The 20,194-nt window shown below is 37.4% G+C and overlaps 1 protein-coding gene across 1 annotated transcript in view; it reads right to left on the bottom strand.

Annotated features, from left to right (window-relative positions):
* klhl17 (kelch-like family member 17) overlaps positions 1–20,194 on the bottom strand; it is a 60,512-nt gene that overhangs the window by 23,835 nt on the left and 16,483 nt on the right. The window contains exons 3-5 of the mRNA XM_028807857.2: positions 19,115–19,236; positions 16,850–17,071; positions 1,641–1,757 (exon numbers count right to left, since the gene is read on the bottom strand). Of these exons, the coding sequence (XP_028663690.2) occupies positions 1,641–1,757; positions 16,850–17,071; positions 19,115–19,236 (461 nt within the window). The remainder of the gene's footprint in view (positions 1–1,640; positions 1,758–16,849; positions 17,072–19,114; positions 19,237–20,194) is intronic.

A 20,194-nucleotide genomic window follows, 5' to 3' on the forward strand; every position in this document is an offset into this window, starting at 1 on the left:
TAAAGACTCCCAAGTTGTTGAAAAAACCTGGCAGTCATAAGTAATGGAAGCATAACCGGTGTCATACCTGGTGACTGTGGAGGCCGCTGCTTTGAGCTGATGTAACAACACTATACAACTGTTCATGTACAAAAATAAAAAATCCAAATTGATATATTTTCAGAAATATGTATAAAAGCAAATAGAATAATTTTAGCAATAATCAGTACATGGGATTTACAGTGTCATGTAACAGGTTAAACTCATTTTTCTCTTCTCTGTCAGTTTGTAGTTTGCAAAATTTCCCCCTTGATAGTAACAAACAACGATATCTAGTTTGCTTAAATTTGAATAAAACATGAAAAGGTGTTTTGACTATTTTTAAGATCCCCTCATCACCCTGCTTTGTTTCCTTTGATATGGATATTTAGGTTGTGGCGGATGGCCGGGGCCCTTGCCCGGCCAGGATGCCCAAAGTGTGGAAGGACTAGGGGAAAGGGGATTGTCTGGACAGTTTCTTCCCCGGGCCGATAGAGGGCAGCCCCCTTGGTTTCCCCTTGGTTATGAGCATGGGGGCTCAACCCTGTTGGAACTTTTGGCCACCGCCAGGGGGTGCATATACCTTTCCAGGGCCTTATTTGGTCATGCTTCTGCCACACCTGGAAGTGTGGCCGGAAGAAGCTCATTAGGCACCTGGAGTCCATCCAGGTGCCCTATAAAAAGGAGCCGCCTCACTCCATAAGGGGCCAGAGTCGAGAGGAGAGGACAAAGCCTGAAGAGGAGTGGAGGAAGAAGGACTGGTGGCAAGAAGGGACTGAATGGTGTTGGTGTGTTGCGTTGTGTTTACTGGTATTGTGGACTGGTAAAACTGTAAATAAACGTGTGGAGTGTGGCAAAACCTGTCTCCTGCCTGTCTGTGTCTGGGTTAGTGTGGCGCTTCGCCCCCTAGTGGTTCACAAGGTGAATTAAGACATTGGTTAATTATATTGTCATCTTTTCTCTTACAGGCGTAGTTGAAGTTTACCCATCCATCCATTATCAAATTTACTTAACCAAATTCATGAACATGGAGTCTAAAGACTCTAGATGGGTGAGCTTAAGTTTATTTTAGTTTTAATTATTCTGGTTGGTCACCTGCAGTGATCTGTTTAATAATAAATTTTAACAGTTTGATTCATACTATCACTGATATGATTACTACTGCTGCATAACAATAATGCTAACCTTAATCCTGTACTCCACTTGACACTGCCTTTTCATTGCTTTAATATTCTTGATATTGGTGATCAATACGAAAGATACTAAAAGACTAATTGAATTCAATACCTGAGTTTTGCCATGTTCTGCAAAATTGTGCTCATTGTTATTTATAAGTGTGTAAGTATGCACACTGTAAACTGTGAGAAAGTTAAAATGTATTATTCTTTGGTTATAGGATTTGGATCATGTCTGACACAGTAGTAAGTAATAAATAATTCCAAAAGAAAACAAGCCCTATGCCTACCAGCCTTGGCTATGGTTTAAATCACACCCTCTGGTCACTGCGCTAAAAGAACTGGATAGTTCACTGTAGAAGTGGAGGTCCTAATAGCACTGAACTCTGTTATCTGTGTACCAACTGCTGTGTTTTAAAAACCAAAAAATGGCATAAGGACACTAACCCTGGGGACATGCTGCCTCCGGCTGTCAATGTCATGTTTCACCCAGCTCAGCACAGCTCGGTACACTTCCTCCTCTGAGGGAACATTGAGGTTGTCACTGGAAATAAGATCAAGTACCTGCAAAACAAGAAAAATCACTATTATGGACAGCCTGATTGACTGGTATTTTATAAAGCATTAGGAAGAAACAGATGTTGTTGACAAGATGCTGCATTTAAAAAATTTTGGGTCCTAGTGATCTGTAAGCAAAAGGCACTAAGCTTCTTAATACAATAAAGTATAAATAAACACGCAGGTTATAGGAGGACAAAGAGGAAAACGTCTTGTAACCTTTGTGAGTGTTTTAACAATCCAAAATAAGTCTGTGAAATGGGACAGCTTGAGGTTGTTACAGGAAAGTGGACAGAAGTGGGAAGAATCTTTGAGTCATACAGAGTAAGTAATATAGAATAATTTTGGTATTTTATCAATGTTTGTAAGCATGTCTACTTAACCAAATAGATATATTTTGAAACAAAGGATTTAAAAAAATCACACATTCCCTTGGGGAATTTAGAATCTTGGCAACAACAGAAAGTTAAGAACCTTGGTAATGTCTGCTTATCTTTACCTCATTCTGTTACACACCACTCCCTGATTACAGAATCTGTTCCTCTGTGCATCAGCATAAAATAGAGCATAAATGCCCTTGTTATTGTCACCGGTTTTTAAATGAGCTTGTTTCACCTGTTCTTACTGGCAAGTGTAAGTGATCAACAAAAGAAATAAAAATTAAGTGCAATCCTTTCATTGGCTTTATGCAGCAATATCTGTTTGCCACAGCGGAGTTTTCTAGTTAACTCTTAGTTGCTGTTTCAGAAACAACCTAATTCTAAAGGAGTCAGTGCTTCCTGTTGGTTGCAAGGGACTAGTCATAAAATCTAAAAGTGAGAAACTCACTGTTTTCTACCTTTAGCATCCCTAAAGCTTACATATAAATACCCCATATAACTGGAAAGCACAATAATCAAAGGAATAAGCAGTGGTTATGAATATTTTAATTTTGTATCACACTTGACAATTGTTATCATTTCCCACATCTTTCAAATTAAGTGAAGTTCTAGACATGATTACTGTTTGTTCCTATTTTTGTTTGGTCTTTTATTAGAACCCTTGGCATCCTCCACTATCAGCTCTGACTCTTTACTACTCATCTCTGTATCTGTAGAGCACAATCTCTATTTATTTGTTAATTCTTTAAGCACATCTATGTTTTTTAAAGCACAGAATTGAAACTTGGCACACAGATACTTCTCACCATAAGTCAGGTTTTGGACATATAATTTTGGCCTTGCCCCACTGGAAACAGTGAGGTTGTCTCAGGGTTAGAACAAGTGGCATGCAATCAACAGAGAAACAGTACCACAAAGATGGCGATAGTGGCTACAGCTATATTAGCACACTTGCCTTTCAAATAGGGAATACTGGTTTGATTTCCTACCCATTACATTTAACTTTTTTATATTCAATAATTTCTCTCACTCATTTTCTTATAGGCCCAAGACTCTCCAGGTGGGGGCCACATTGTCTTTGAAGTTATTTATTGTAATTTAGAATTGTAAGCTTAATCTGTCACAATTTCACCATCACAGACTACCTGGATCTGTTTTCCAGTCATATTTCATACTGTGTTCTGCTAACCAGTAGTGGAGAATAACCCAGAAATAGTTCAACTTAGAATGTAGCCTATATGGTGTCTCAATTCTATGGTGATACATCAGATTCCTCTCATCCCATCTAATTACCACTTCAATTTCAATCAGCTGCAGCTTCCCTTTGAATATCTTTTTTGCAGCCACAGATCTCCACCCAAGCTGCTTCTTTCATGTGTAACTATATAGCGCTTGCTCAAATGAGCATGAAGTAAAATAAACTATAATGTTTTAAAATAAAACTTTGTCAGTGCCAAAAAATACAGCTAATGAAAACTCCCACCACTACATCTCACTATGCATACATAAAGGAATTCTAGGCAACTTCTCCACAGACCTACCATACAACACTGAGGTTAATTTATTCATTCAAATTGATATATGATTGTATAATTATGAATAAATGTCCTCTTCTAAATTAGCAAAGCCAATCAGTATTATTCTACCCCATACCATCCTGCTTCTCTACCATTCTTCTCTCTGAACAAGATTTGTGAGAAAGGTTCTAAAATAAAGCAGTTCCTGAGTTTTCCAAAATATGGATTTTCAGTTCTATCTGTCTTTCAAAGGTCCTTTAAGATTATTAATGTTTTATATTAGACCACTCTTAAACTACCATTAAATTTCTTCAGCTTAGCCAGGCCCACTTCCAGATCATAATGTAGGGGTTTGAGTTTGCCTGGTAGTTCTGATGTGATAGGTTACATGACCAAGTCATTTTTTCATGTTTAATTTTTTCAACACTATTAATCTCATTGCCCCTTTCACCTTTGATTCTGCTTTGATTTGTAAAATGTGACTTCCTAGTAAGATTCCAGTCCTTTCTTAGTTAATTTTACAGGTCCATTCCCATCCAGGTACAATACACAGATACAAATTAAAAATTACATTTAAGCTACACTGCGGTGGGTTGGCACCCTGCCCGGGATTGGTTCCTGCCTTGTGCCCTGTGTTGGCTGGGATTAGCTCCAGCAGACCCCCATGACCCTGTGTTCGGATTCAGCGGGTTGGATAATGGATGGATAGATGGATAATGGATGGATGGATTAAAGCTACAAAAAAAGTGAACAAGACAGACACAGACAATACAAGAATATGGAATAGTACATCAGCAAGTGATATACAGTGAAATCCTATCATTTTGCTTGATTTATATTTACAAACATAAATCAATATATCAAATCTCTCAATTATAAAAAAAAATCCTGGGAGGGAGACTAGGGAGATGAGACGTGATCTTCTCGGAAGACAATTTGACGTTCTGCGAGAAACACTTCAACATCTCGCAAAGACAATTTGACGTCACGCGAGACAAGGCAGTGAAACAACATTTAAAACAAGTTCACGGACATCTAACCAAGCAGTTGTTGGAATGCTTTTGGCAGACAGACATCATGTGCTCCCAGTTCTTAAAACAACGACAAGCGACAAGCAGAAAATGCAGCTCGACAGCAGATAATCCGACTACAACTCCTTAGCGTGTGTTCAGACCCCCTTCACAACACAAGCGGCACAGACAAGAAGTGGCAAAAGGACAGCTGCTGTGCAGGCTTTTAAATGATCGACGTGCAGCGTGACAAAAAGAATACGCAGCTTGCCAGCAGCAGCAGCAGAAAGATAGCAGATGATCCGACAGCATCTCCTTAGTGTGCGTTCAGCCGCCCCCCCTTCACAACACGAGCAGCATTATACGTCCTGTGAGAAAGATTTAACCATGCCTGGGGCTGGAAATAAAGGACAAGTATTGTTTTTACAAAAGTTTTAAAGTAAAAGTGAAAATAATGCATATGTAACAATTCCCATGAAAATAACAATCTCTTTAAATTGTATATCCGATAAACCAAACCTGGGGGTGGGCGAGCGAAGCGAGCAAAGGGCGGAGCCCCCTAGTTAAATAAATAATGAATGCTACACTTGTAACATGTTTAGTCTTGGACATGATCTTTGATTGACAAGGGTAAGAGGATGGACAGTCACTTTGTGACAAAGCCTATGTGATGTATCAGTTGTAATAGCTGAAAAAAGATCATTGAACATTGAATGTTGTCATAATTTATCAGAAAAAGGTCAAAGTCTTCTAAAACCTTTTCTAGGGAAATAAGCAAATAAAGCAGAATAGCGCTAAAGATAGAGGTATGTCAAACTATAATGTCATTATAAACATTTGGATTTGCAATGGTAATTGTAAATGAGGACAGGACCAGTTGATAACATTACCCAGTGTTGTACACCTGATTACATATAATACAACTGAATGTGTTCTTAAAATGTTATCAGACTGCAGCAAAAGGCTAATCTATGTTAGTAGATTTGTTTTTTTTCCATTTTGATTACAACTGATTCAGAAGGTGGTATCCTAAGTTTTTATTAGATGTCTATATGTTTACAGGGTCGTTATGGTCACATGCTAATCATGGTGTACATGCTAATCAACACACAACAGGTCTCTACTATCAGGCACTATGATTAGTGAGTATAAAAACTTTACCTCATAACTTATATCTTTCATACTTGCAAAAATCTCAGAACTCATCTCTTTTTCTTTTACTTTCCCTGCATATACCATAGGTACCGTATGTCTTGTCATTGGACAAAAATAAATGAAACACCTGTGCGTGTGTGCGTGTATGGGGCATTCCGCTCTGCTCATGCTTAACCACAGCTACAAGATGGCACATACATGCACTTTTAAATTTTTTTGGTGCTTGCATGCACCTCTGTTCTCACTACGAAAGACATGTGTGTGCGTGTATGTATGGAGCAATCCACTCTGCTCACGCTCAACCACAGTGATGGAAGTTGGTGTGAATTCTATGGAAAATGTAGAAACTTATACAAGTGTGACTTGCACTTGGTGAGATGGCGAATGCATGCACTTTTACATTTTTCCGGCACTTACATGCACCTCACTTCTCATTCAACCCAAGCAGACAAATTCAGCTTTGTGGTACATGCACGTTGTATGTTCACATGACGAGCTACAATATGTTTGCCTGAGACAGGTTCCAGCCTGCGCCGCTCAATTTGTGCCACAGCTGCACTCGACTACACATTCATCTCGGACCAGATAGAACCTGTCCCAGCCCACTTAGTGTTCACCAATATAGTAAAACTGGTAGGGAGTGTTCTCGTGACCATATGCAGCTAGCTTTACATAATTAGATACTGGCCTTCAATATTTTGCTAGTACAAACACATCTTAGTCTTCCCTTGAGCATGGGAAATGCATAATATAAATAAAATGTATTATTATTATTATTGTAGAGAATATCATATTCTGGACACATCAGACATTTTTAGAATTTCTAGCAATAGTTTTTCATGGCGCATCCATCTGCTGGTTGTTTTGAAAAAGTTATAATTTCATTAATTAAATAAATACATTCCCATTTCTATTTCTTTTAGGTCATCTCATGGGGTCAAATTTGCATAGAGGTATTGTGTCTATAAAGACGGCAAGATAGAATCCAGTTTCATTAAAATGTTTCATTTTGCTTTGTATGTTTACATTATAACATAATATAATATAATTTTCACTATGTAATATATTATAACATAGATTAAGTAGGTTCAGTAAATGGTAGATAGATGAATGAATAAACTTGATCCAGCAGAAGTTTTTCCTTTAAATAGTCACATATTTAAGCATATAGCTAATTTATCTCAAATGTTTCACCATTCCCATTAGCTAAAGAATCAATGAATATTACCATAAAATCCACACATTAGTTTGATTTGTGGCTGTGATATACAGTGGAACCTCGGGTCAAGACCGTAATTCGTTCCAAAACTCTGGTCGCAACCCAATTTGGTCATGACCCAAAGTAATTTCCCCCATAGGATTCTATGTAAATACAATTAGTCCGTTCCAGACTGTACGAGCTGTATGTAAATATATATCCGCTCGCTCGCGCTCTTTCTCTCTCTCGCTTGCTCTCTCTCTCTCGCTTGCTCCACAGGGAATGCACAGTGAGAGACTGAACACGTGCGGAAATCATCGGCGCATACAAACCGGAAGGGAAACTGGCTTGTTTATCACCCAAGTGTGTGGTCGTGAACAGATGCAAAAAGTTTGGTGAACTTTTTGGTCGTAACCCGATCTGTACGTGGTCTGAGACGTTTGTGACCCGAGGTTCCACTGTATGTAATTACTGTTTAATTGTTTAAATAAAGAATTACTAACACGGTTGATATCCTTAACAATCAAAAAAGCCTGTTTCAGCATTTCATTATTGATATTAGTTAAACAATTATGGAATATTATCTCACAAACATCAAAACTGTTGATTTATAAATATAAATTACGTAATACACATTTATTATTTACTTGAACCACTAAATTGTAACGCGTATCATTATCTCTCTATTCTATAAAAAAATCTTGGGACAAGATGAGATGTGACTTTCTCAGAGAGACACTTTCATGTCCCACGAGACAAAGAGTAGATGACAGAGTAGAACGTCGTAAAAAATTCAAAAACGTTTGCTTGATACACATGCACAGCAGGTTAGATATAATGGAAGTATGAAAATTCGAAAGTCTGCAAAAAATGAAAGTAAAGATCGCATTAGCGCAAACAAACGGAAATTATTACTCTTTGAAATAATGGAACAGCGAAAAGAGATTGAATATATTGTTCGGATTTAAAATTTAAGTTGGAGACTTGTAGATCGTCTAATTTGTGTTGCTATCAGGGAAAGTAGTGTTTCTTCTCACTAAAGAGGCGTATCCGCGAGAATTAAAAGATTTGTTGTTTGGTGAAAGTGAAATCCACATACGCTTTCACGCTTGGGCCACAGAGTTGCACAGATACACAGGAGATTTTAGAGACAGAAACGTTATTCAGACACTTCAAACAAACATAAGTCTCTTTCAGGAGTGAATCGAGCTCCGTGTGTAGTTGGAGGGGACAGTTCCGTCTCTCAATGAAAAGAATAGAAAATCTTCCTCTTCACAGGGGTGCGCCTCGGGAGCGGGACCCCGTACAGGAGCAGAGGATGTCTAGAGGAGAAGAGAGACAAGGCAGTGAGACAAAAGGACAGCTGCTGTACAAGCTTTTAAATGTTCGAAGTGCAGCACGAGATACAGATCACGCAGCATGGCAGCAGCAGCAAGCCAGCAGCTAATCGAGCAAAGAGAAGGTAAAAAAAACCCTGTATTTGTTTCCCATTGTATCAGAGTTTAAGAGGGGTTTTCGGAGGAGCAACCGTGTCTCCTTGGGGTGTGTTCAGCCCCCCTCTTCACAATGCTAGTGGCAGAGATGTGAAGTGGCTAGCGCATAGCCAATGGGTTGGCAAGCGAAGCGAGCAGGGAGCAAAGCCCCCTACTGTAATCATAAATTAAACTTTGGACTCTAGTCAGGTCAAAGTGCTTTCTAAGACTACATAGAATTTAAATGATAAAAACCAAGATGCTAAGACAATAAAAAATAAAATAAAATAAAAGCATTTATGTCTTCCTCTCCAGGCCTACTACATGTACAGACAAAGGTGTTTAACACTGTAGTTATTTGTTTCCTGCCAAGAAGTCATACTTCAGTGTTTATCATTTCTCCTCATAAAGGTTATAGCACTAAGGCTTTTGGCTCTCATAGCAACCTCCTACCCTCTAAAGATGGTGCAACATACTTTACAATATGAATAGGTCACTTTCACCATTCACCATTCACCATTCTCATTTTGTTGAGCCATATTAAACATTCTAAGATGCTATCTGGCAAAATGGTCAGTTCTTTGGAAATAACTGCATCTCAACCTGGTCTTCTTTTCTTCTTATGAGAAATCTGATCCATTTAAATACCATCTATATTTAGAAATGAGTTTCTCATCCGAGAGCCATCTTAAATCAGTCTCTCTTATGTTTAATAAACATAATAGCAAGGACACTGCTTGTAAAGGACAGGTCCTAAGAGAAGAAACAGGCAGTATCATTTGACAGTAGCTGCTAGGATACCAGTTTCTCCAGCAGTAATGGGGCAGGCCAATTACAGTGGTACATCTATGAAATTAAAACAAATGAAAATACAGCCAAGGAAAAAATATATGTAGTTATTTAGCAAATTAAATAAAATCTAATGGGGTAAATATGAGAGACACAAAACACTGATTTTATATTGTTGGGTATTTTGCTTTCCGAATAACAATATTATATATTCAGTATTTGTTGAAACCCATAAAGCTTGACAAGACGGCCCAACATCACCTCCCCTACTGAAATTAGAGCATGTCACTACAACTCAATAAGCAAAAGTGTTGATGGAAGGTACTCTTCATGATAAACTGTGTCCTCAGACTGCTGTATATTTTATTCAGAATACATAAACCATTGTCCTATATGTCAACAAAGAAGTGGGAGTTTATTTAATATTGCCTGATTGTTCTTGAAGTGGAATTTCCCTGTGTCTATGTGGGTTTTTTTCCCTAAGATGTGCATGTCAGGTTAATTGGCAATTCCTAATTGGTATATTAACTGTACCCTACGATGGAATGGCATCTTGTGCAGGGATGTTTCTTTACCTTGTAATCAGGATAGGCTCTTGCCCTCCACAACTCACATTTGGGTGAAGTGGTTTGACAACATTTGATTATGTTACATTAAAACAGATATTCCTGCATTAGATTACATTCACATATTTTAATTTTTAATTGACCTGGTACAGGTCATGTTTGAAACAGTTCATGCAGGGGTGACCAGAGTTTCACAGAAGTGGTTCTAACATCTCTTCTAAAATTCTCTTTTATTCCCAGGCTAGCTGAATGGTAATCAATCCCACCAATGTGTTTTGGTCCTGTGGGACATACCTCATACATCCTCTGAGGCAGGCACCCAGGAGACATCCTCACTAGATGTCCAAATTATCTCAACAGCAATTGTCGCTTAACTCCAGTGTCCTCATACTAGAATGGAGAGTGAGCCACATAATCCTGGCATTTGTACCAGCAAACTCTTTCCTTTGGTTACTATCCATAACTCATAAAAGAGGTTGTTTTTTGCTTGTCTAAGTTAATCTTTGAGAATGCCATGTAATGTCATACTTTCCTTTTTATCCTGGCATCAGTTTATCAATGATAACATATTTCACTTACTGCTACTACAACTACTATCACCACCACCAGTACACATCCACCGCCAGCCTGCATTATTTACATTATTATTCAGACTTATATGGTTTCCACCATGTCTTTGTACTCATATTAGCAGGCAAAAAATAAATTAAGCCAGCAGTTTGTTAAAAAGGAAAAACTGCTACTGGCTAAAAGATTGTTTTAAGGGAAAACTAAGGACAGATATAGGGAATGTATAGTATTAATCTGAAATTCACTAATATAGTACATAAATCTCTCATCAGAGATATAATGTGGCTGGAAACTTTTTGAAGAATAAGACTTTATACAATGTAACATCTAAAGAATATGAAGGGATGCTTTCACAATTTTTACTTCAGCTTTCTTTTATAATCCACCAAAAACACAAAGTATTAATTCATCCCTATTGTAAGCCCAATTAAATTTCCAGTTCAAAATCTGTCATCTGGCCAACAGATTTGAACACCCATCCTATTACTCATTGACCTTACAAATTACTGAAAAGTAATCCAAGCAGGGATCCAGATGTTATTTAAATAACAATGCAATTCTACGCTGAACACCCCAAAGAGGCTGAGTTATAAATTACATCAATAGTAAGAACACCATAGAGTACTGTATTTTGTATTGTTTAGAAATTGAACAATATAAAGTGGTAAAGAACAGAACAGACCATTGAATGGAAACATGAAAAGTTGTGTTTAGAGAGAAAGAAAAAATGACAAGGCAAGGCAGGAAGAAATTGCTAGTCTTTCAAAAACAAAGGGAAAACTGACTTTTTACTCCATGTGGTGTGTGACATGCTGACTTCGATGAAGTAATTTTTACGGCTGAAGATATTTCTTCATCACAAAATGACACAAATCATGTCAGAAATGTAAAGAATGGAAAAAAAGGAAAGGGGCTGTGAATATGTTTTACAAATACATATTGAACCTTATATGGATCTGTTTCTACAGGCCATAAAGGCTGTACACTCAACTTGTACACTACATACTGTAAAATGTCTTTTCTCATTAAAAAAAGGTGCTGGATTTACAAGAGTGGCCCTAAACGTACTTTTTCTGTTGTTATTTAGTACACTGGTTTAAGGCAGGGCCATTTAATTACAATTTAGTTGGGCAAGATTTTCAAACTAAGAAATTTAGTTGTGCCAATCATTTTCTGTGGCTGGTAAGCAGCAGGTGATCATTTTTAAACCAACACAAATTAACTTATTGGAAAACAAGTAATGTTTATTTATTCATTGTTTTCCTTTTAAATCTGGTCACGTCTGACACCGGCACATCCGTAAGTATACAAAAAACAATAAAAAAGCTATACCTGAACATAATCTGAGGTAGTAGCAATACATTTTTTCCACTTTTGCAATAAAAAAAATTAAACATTTTAGTCATATCTGACCTAGGTACATCTCAAAGTGAATAAAAAGAAAATAGTGCCCAGTATTAGCAATAATATTTGTTTCCCTTTGAAATAAAAAAAATATATTGGTCATATATGACCCAGGCACTTCATGAAGTACATTTGATAGAATAAAAAGGAACTATCAAAGCTATCAGTGCACAAACTCATAACAAGTGACAACAGTGACTAACAAACATGAATACAACATCTACTGTGCACTGGGGGGAATAAAGGTTTGTTTTAAATCACCACATGTGTGATCAGCAGTGCCTCTTTTTGTAAACAAAACAGTGGTGGTACACATACGTTGCGTCTGGATCAAATCTGAGGTACTGTGAAGATATATAGAGGCAGAGAACCCTAGCGCTACATGTTTTGTTTATTTGGTGAGAAAACATAAAGTTTAAAATTTGAAATTGACAAATCGTTAAGTATTAATAACAATAATAATAACAATAATAGTAATAATTCTTTATATAGCGCTTTACTCACTACTCATATTGCTTTGCAAGCTCAGTGCAGGGAGGACCCGGGATATGAACCCATGATCACTTTACTGCAAGGCAGTGGCACTGTCATTACGCCACCTGCGTAGGCGTACTGCATAATATTGTACTCGGTAGCTTAAAATTACAAACCTATAATTTCCAAAATCGAAGAAAATTAATCGCAGGATAAGAACAAGGGGCGGCACGGTGGCGCAGTGGGTAGCGCTGCTGCCTCGCAGTTGGGAGATCTGGGGACCTGGGTTCGATTCCCGGGTCCTCCCTGCGTGGAGTTTGCATGTTCTCCCCGTGTCTGCGTGGGTTTCCTCTGGGGGCTCCGGTTTCCTCCCACAGTCCAAAGACATGCAGGTTAGGTGGATTGGCGATTCTAAATTGGCCCTAGTGTGTGCTTGGTGTGTGGGTGTGTTTGTGTGTGTCCTGTGGTGGGTTGGCACCCTGCCCAGGATTGTTTCCTGCCTTGTGCCCTGTGTTGGCTGGGATTGGCTCCAGCAGACCCCCGTGACCCTGTGTTCGGATTCAGCGGGTTGGAAAATGGATGGATGGATGGATAAGAACAAGCTCTACATTCTAAAAATACATTATGTACTCCCGCAAAGCAATCAGTGCTTAATTTGATTGAGTTTTAAAAAGAATTTCAAACTTTTTGTACGCAAAGTGTTTATCAAATGCAGTCTTTTTAATTTATTCTTTGCTGTGTCAATGACTGATCATCATCATTGTAACAGCCATGAATCCCCTGTATTTAAGCGTGAGATTGGAGGGTCAACCAAGAGTTTAAAGAGAAGTGCAGAGACAGTGCTTATTAGTAATGAGACTCTCATTGGAGTAACAATTAGATTAATTTGCGAAAAACCATATTCGCTCACTTAATGAAACTGGAATATAACTAAGAGTCAGTACACAATAGATTATAGAATCATTTAATATGTAGTTGATGTAACAAGCAAATGTTGCGGCCGAGGTACTACCACAAAAAAAAAAAAAAAAAATCACTATATCATAGACTACTATAACCACTTCCAGACACACAATAATGTGCTACATTGTGGGGTGAATTTTGCTAGGCCATGAGAAGTGTTACATTCATAGTCTGTACTGTTGTAGGAGTTTCTGAAGGCTCACAAAATGTGTTTTTATCGCTTTTTCTGATGGGACCACAGGCTGGGTGAGTGGGCCACTTGGAAGTTGATTCTGGGCCACATGTGATCTGCGGACTGCCATTTGAATAGGCCGGGTTTAAGGTTTTGTAAATAATATCATAATTTTATGCAATTGTCCCAAAGAATCACAATAATAATAAACAGTTGCAAACACAATGCAATATAGTTTAAAATAATATAAATGATTTATGATAGGTATCATGCACTGGATGACCTTGTATTTTATGCTATTAGGTTGGACATAAAATATGGACTGAGTAGATTGGTTTGATTGGTTGATAGATGGGACTTCTGTCTACTGAGAATGGCCACAAGATGCCAGGACCCTTAACTGACCAGCCGTCTTGCTACACCTATCTCCATTAGTGTACATGACAGCCATCATTGGACACCAACTACAGTGTTCTACATACTCTTTAAGGACTAATTCCTGCCTGAAAGGCAATGACTACAGGAAAATTGGTCATCAACATGTTTAAATAAAACAGGCAAATAAGCATACTCAGACTATATTGGTCCTCTTCATGATTAAGAAACACCGAGGACTCAAACACAAAAAGTTAAGCGTTACGGTGAGTGGAACCTTTTAAAAAATTAGTTAATGATAAAAGTTGTGTTCCTCAGGAGTCAGTGCTGGAGCTGCTCCTATTTTTTAATATACATACATTATCTAGATAAGAATATACAAACAAGCTGGATATGTTTTCAGATGATACCAGACTAGGTGGAAGAGCAGATAATGTTGAATCAGCTAAATTGTTACAGATGGGCTTGGACAGCATACAGGCTTGGGCACATTTTTTTGGCAGATAAAATTTAATTAAGCGAATGCAAAGTATTACATATATTAAGTAGAAATATTATATTTGAATATACAGTGGAGGATTTGAAACTTGAGAGTATACTTAATGACAGGGGTTCCGCATCCAAAAAGGAAGGCAGCTTTGAGATTTGCCAGAACTGAGCAAGGTAAATTTTCTGACTTTATTGTGGTGCAATTGGTGTCTTGCAATATGCTGTCATTTGTAAGTTATTTATTAGTTAGTGTTCAATGTTTTGAAAAGAATCAAGCATTGTGCACACAATTGTTCTTTGTGAATGAGCCGCAGACATGCACATCCTCGAGGGTTCCTTGCTACTGAACAAAGTATAAAGACAAAGAACTTTTTTAAGAGAATGGAATTTTTGACTTTTCATTGATCTGTAGAGAAGGACAAGGTCTAGTATTGATTTCCTTGCAAGCCCTGATCAGGAAACATCACTGATTTCAAGGTTTGATTGATATTTCTTCCATGGGGGGACTGAATTGGATGCAACACCTGCTGCTTACACTCAGTCTATCTCTCCTATTGGTGCTTCTGGCAGTAGTGCAGCAAATTTAACTGTGCGAAATATCTTTTGAACTGCAGTGCAGGTGTTTATGGGAAACAAATTTTGTAGACTGTGTTTCATTGCTCAGTGGAGTACCAGTATCCGCTGTAACACAGAGGTCTCCAATTCCTCAAACTCCTTGATTGTTGATCATGTGTCATGTCCTTGTGGCACTTCGCAGGATACCCTAACCCCTGGATTGTCAATCGAATGTCTAAGCTTCTTGGGGGACACATTTACAAGATTATGAGATTTATAAGGGTAAATTGCTCAACATATATTTAAATTTTATGCACTCAGTTAAAAGCTTATTTGTTCACTTGCATTCCTGTATGTGGTTGAATTTGTGGTTCAGAAATGAGAAATTTGACTTCATCATCTTCAAATGTGATATTACTTTGTAGGGGGTGCAAACATAAATCAAACATTTTCTAGGGATGCAGGGATAGAAAAGGTTGGGAACCACTGCTTTATGAGAAGGACCTACTTTAGGAGTCGTGTAATTATCACTGTCTACATCCAGACAGTTTACAAAACCAATCAAGATAGTTGTGGAGGAAGTCAAGTCAAGGGAGGTTATTCTTAAGTTATGCAACACTATAGTGAGGCCTCAACTTGAGAAGTGTGTGTTTTTTGGTCTCCATATTACAAAAAAAAACCAGCAGCATTAGAGAAAGACTACAGAAGAGCGACTATGCTGGTATGGTATGGAAAGGTATGCGCTATGAGGAGATATTGAAGGAGTTGAAACCTTTCAGTTTAAGCAAACAGTGATTAACAGGTGACATTACTAAAGTTTTTAAAATTATAACAAAAATAAGTACAGTGGATTCAGTATGTCACTTTAAAATAAATTCTTCAACAAGAACACTGGGACACAGCTGGAAACTTGTTAAGGGCAGATTTCACAAAAATGTTACAAAGATTTTCTTTATGCAGATAAATGGAATGAATTGCCAAGTTGTGTAGTGGATTTTGAGGACCTTCAGATCTTGACTTTATGTTATTTTAGACAATATAAGTGACTAGGATGGACACGCTTGTTGGGCTCAATGGCCTGTTCTCATCACAATTGTTTTAATGTAGAGATGACATACTATTCTATACATCCACACATCCGTTCATTTGACCATTTTCATTCTCTAATGATCAGGTCAGTGCCACTAAATTGCTATGTAAAGAGAAGTGTTATGGATTTTTGAAAACTGTAAGATGTGTGCATAACAGTTTATATTAAATTGGTTTATTACGTAACCAAGAAAACAGAAAACATTCAATTTGAGTAACATGTAACAGCAACACTGTGAAAGCAATTTGCATTAATTTTTGTGTATAAGGATTCCAATAACAAAAGAATTGGTCTGCATTTTGTGTATCCAATAATTTTTTATTCAATAAAAAGTCTGCAGACTAAAAATATCTAACTCCATCACAAATCAAAATAACTAATCCAAAAATATAAAAAAGCACCGAAATGTCTGCATTAAACTTGGCATACTGTCTCAAACACATATTCACACACACTCAAACATACTTCACAACTGATCAATTAGAGGCACTGAGCCTCTGACCTCAATGTCGGGCTGTCCGAAAATGTTTCTTCTTGTTTAAAGGGTTGGGCTTTTCTTTATTAGATTCTCTTGTGCTTGGAAAAGCCAAGTGATAAATGCAAAACTGACTAAAGCATGAAAGCGCACTGATGACATATTTAGATAATCTTATAAAAAAAGAGACCGTACCACAAACCATAACTAAATGTTTGGTTAGACAATCAATGCACATTAGGTCTTTAATGGCTAAGCCTTATATTTTAATTGAATAAAGATAAAGACATTGGAGCTAAGAAGAAAAGATTATATAAGGCTTTAAAGTAACTAAAGATCCTTCGCAAAAGCACGCAGTTGAAGTGTTTACTCTAAAAAGTACAATCTAATTTACTTGCTGATCTCATAGAAAATCACTCACAACTGCACTAAATTCCCTCTTGCCTGTTTCAGAGGTAGCAGCATGAACTCTTCCGTCTTGGAGACTTCCACAAAATGCTGAAGGACGTATTTGTGTGCTGACTTCAGCAAATCACTGCAGGAATGGGTGTCTGCAAATCCCCGGATACCAAGGCAGTTAGATGGATCAAGCTGGCTGAGCAGAAACTTGCAGCAAGCATCCCGAACCCCATTGAGCTGCAGTAAGCTGGCTGCAGGTAGGAGAGTCTGTAGAGAATGAACACTGTCATACACATTCTCAGTGCACATTAGTTAGGCATGGTACAAAAAATTAAAACATTTTTGAATGGGGGTGGGTAGTGCCAGGATCAGAGCCTATTCTGGCAGCATCAGGCAAAAAAAATATGACAAAAACAAACACTGTAAAAGTAAAATAGTGCACCATTTGGTTAATAGTGTGTACTAAAGGTTTCATACAGTGACCATACAGAGCTTTAAAGTGACGTAAGTTATGGAAAGTTTGGCAACACATATATATACAATGAGTGAGCTTGTGCCCTTGTGTGAGAAATAAGGCATCTGCAATGGCTCTTATTTACTGTATGTATTTCATCTGCAAAGCACATTACTTTTTTTCTAAAAGTGTAATACTTCTGATCATGTTCCATATTCTTTCCATAACATGTGTATGTGATTTGCATGTCAGATTTAAACTGGCTGCCTTTTGTATATGCTTCACCATGGGAAATTTGGGCCACCATGCAGGATTACTTATAAAACAAAGCTTTTCCATATAAGTATTTGGCCAAAAAGGCTTGGCTGAGTGAGGATATGACAAGAATTTTCGCCCACATCAAATGTATTTGTACTGGTAAAGGAAAAAAACAAAATCAGTAACCGGTATGGGAAAATGAAAATCACAAACAGATTGACAAAATATGGCTCACCATTTCATCCCTAGCCCTTAGGAGGTCCAGTATCCCATAGCCAAGAAAAAAAAATCTCTGCTATAATTTTCATCATGTCAGCTGTTAATCATGACCTTCTCATGAAGACAATCATAAAAATTCTGTGTTATTTAATTCAAAAGTCATTCTTATATTAGCTTACTAACAAGCAGAAAGAAATAAGGCACATGAGGTACTTTAATGACAACAGACAAACTCACCTCCCTGCACTTTGTCCAACAGGCACAGATGACATTGTAATCAACATGATCCAGAAAGCCTGCTCTCACCAAAACAAAACTGGTAATATAGGCTGTAGGACTTTGTGTGAGAGATGATGGTCAAGAACACAAAGGGAACGCAGGGAACTTTCCTGTCTCCCTTTTATGTCATTTTTTGTACAGAAGACATCAAACAAAACTGCAATTTATGCAAGCTACAGAAGTTCTCAAACATCTTCACCATTGTAGCCAGCATTGACAATAGAGTTGAGAAGTAGTACAGAAATCTGACTGAATGTTTTGCAGTTTGAGTGCTGTGGTAACAATTTTCATCTAATATTGCTAAGAGAAAGGAACTGGTGGTACATCTTTAGTGCTCCATGGAACCCATGAGATCAATCACCATGGTGTGGAAGGAAGTGGAGGTAAAGCAGCTCTATAAATACCTGTGGGTTCATCTGAACAGTAGACTGGACTGGACAGAGAACACAGATAAACGTCAGCATGTTCTTCTATTTGAATGAGCGCAGAGGCTCACATCTCTTAATGTACTTGACAAGGTACTGAAGATGTTCTATCAGCCGATTGAGGCAACTGCTAGAACAGCACCAGCTGTGGAGTGTTTTGGTCATCTGTATAAACAGGAAAGCCAACTGTATTATAATATCTGGATGTTATTATAAATGTCTTATAATTTTGAATATTATTAGGGAGGTACCATGACATAGTGAATAGTGTTGCACATGGGCAACATGGTCCAGTTGGTGTATCTCCTATATGGAGTTTACAATGCCCTTGCTGTATTCTTGTAGTTTTTCCCTATGGAATCTTGTTTCATTCCACGATGCTATTAAAAAGCCAACACTAAATCTGCTCAGTGAAAGTTAGTTTGTGATTGTGCTCTGTGATGATTGCCTGTTTAAAGGTGGTTCTTGCCTTGCATATGTTGCTGTCAGAATGGGCTCTCATCCCACAACCTATACTAAAAACAGCAGGTTCCGAATATATATACAGGTTTAAAGGAGATGAAAAATATACTATGAAAGAGAAGAAAACTTGACTAACATCTTCTAGTGCAGCACACTAATTCATTGGCATAGCTTCAGTTTTAAGGCCCTTAAGTATATTAAAATTCAACAGACCTGGACATTTCCCTCTCCAACTACAATTTCTGCAGTGTAGGCATATTGCACCAACTGTTCCAAGGCTTGAGGGTCGATATCATGCAAAGTCACATGTGTCTGTCGACTTTCTGACATTTCATCTGTATAGTAAAAACATGAAAGTGTAAACATCATAATACTAATGTCAAGATCAGATCATAAACTGATAGTAAGCCCATCTTTGGCTAAAACAAAATTGCATTTTTCACTTTACATCTGAAAGTGATTTTTTTGTGAATTGGTATTAGGATTTCATGATTCTTTATAAAAAAGTTGAACAGAGTTATGTTACACATCTTTGTATGTACATTCTGACAGACAACTCCAAGTTGGGGTGGAAAAAGGGGACAAAATAATTATTACAATAAACAAAAGTATTTTGGACAATAACAATAATGATTGAAATATGCAGTAAATAACACTTCATATACATTTGAATGAAAGTTTTCAATTAAAACACAATGCAAGAGAGTGCACAAAGAAATATATATTTAACCCAGCCATGATGTTTAATTTTAAACAAATAAATGAAAATAAATACACACAGTGACTAGATTGGACATACTTTAATGGCGGTACTTTTCTGTGTCGATTGACTACCTTTGGTTTGGGCTTGTGGAGGTTCGAGCACCGTGATGCGCTTAACATTCGATTGACAGGTATAGGGAGACTGGATAATTGTAGAGCTGCTGGCAGGCTTGAAAACACTACCTGTATGGAAACTATAAAAATTGAGCCATGCTGGTACTTCATACTGGTGTATACCAGTTCACTTAATGCACTGAATACTAATATGATTAAATAAGGTGAAATCAAAAGTTTTGTGATATGTATATGTTTGCATCTTTATTCACATCAAAGTTTAAAGTAACATTTCCTGTAAACATCTTCCATGTGCCATTTGGATGGTTACTTACAAAATGTCATATAATTAGTAGGCAGACAGATGGCTACATAGAAATAAATCAAAGCAAAATTACTTTGACCATTTTCAGAACTACTATAGGTAAAACTAAATGATTTTAGCAAGCAGATGAATAAGTTGCATGACTTAAATAA

Source organism: Erpetoichthys calabaricus, chromosome 8 (assembly GCF_900747795.2).
Source record: "Erpetoichthys calabaricus chromosome 8, fErpCal1.3, whole genome shotgun sequence".
NCBI lineage: Eukaryota > Metazoa > Chordata > Cladistia > Polypteriformes > Polypteridae > Erpetoichthys > Erpetoichthys calabaricus.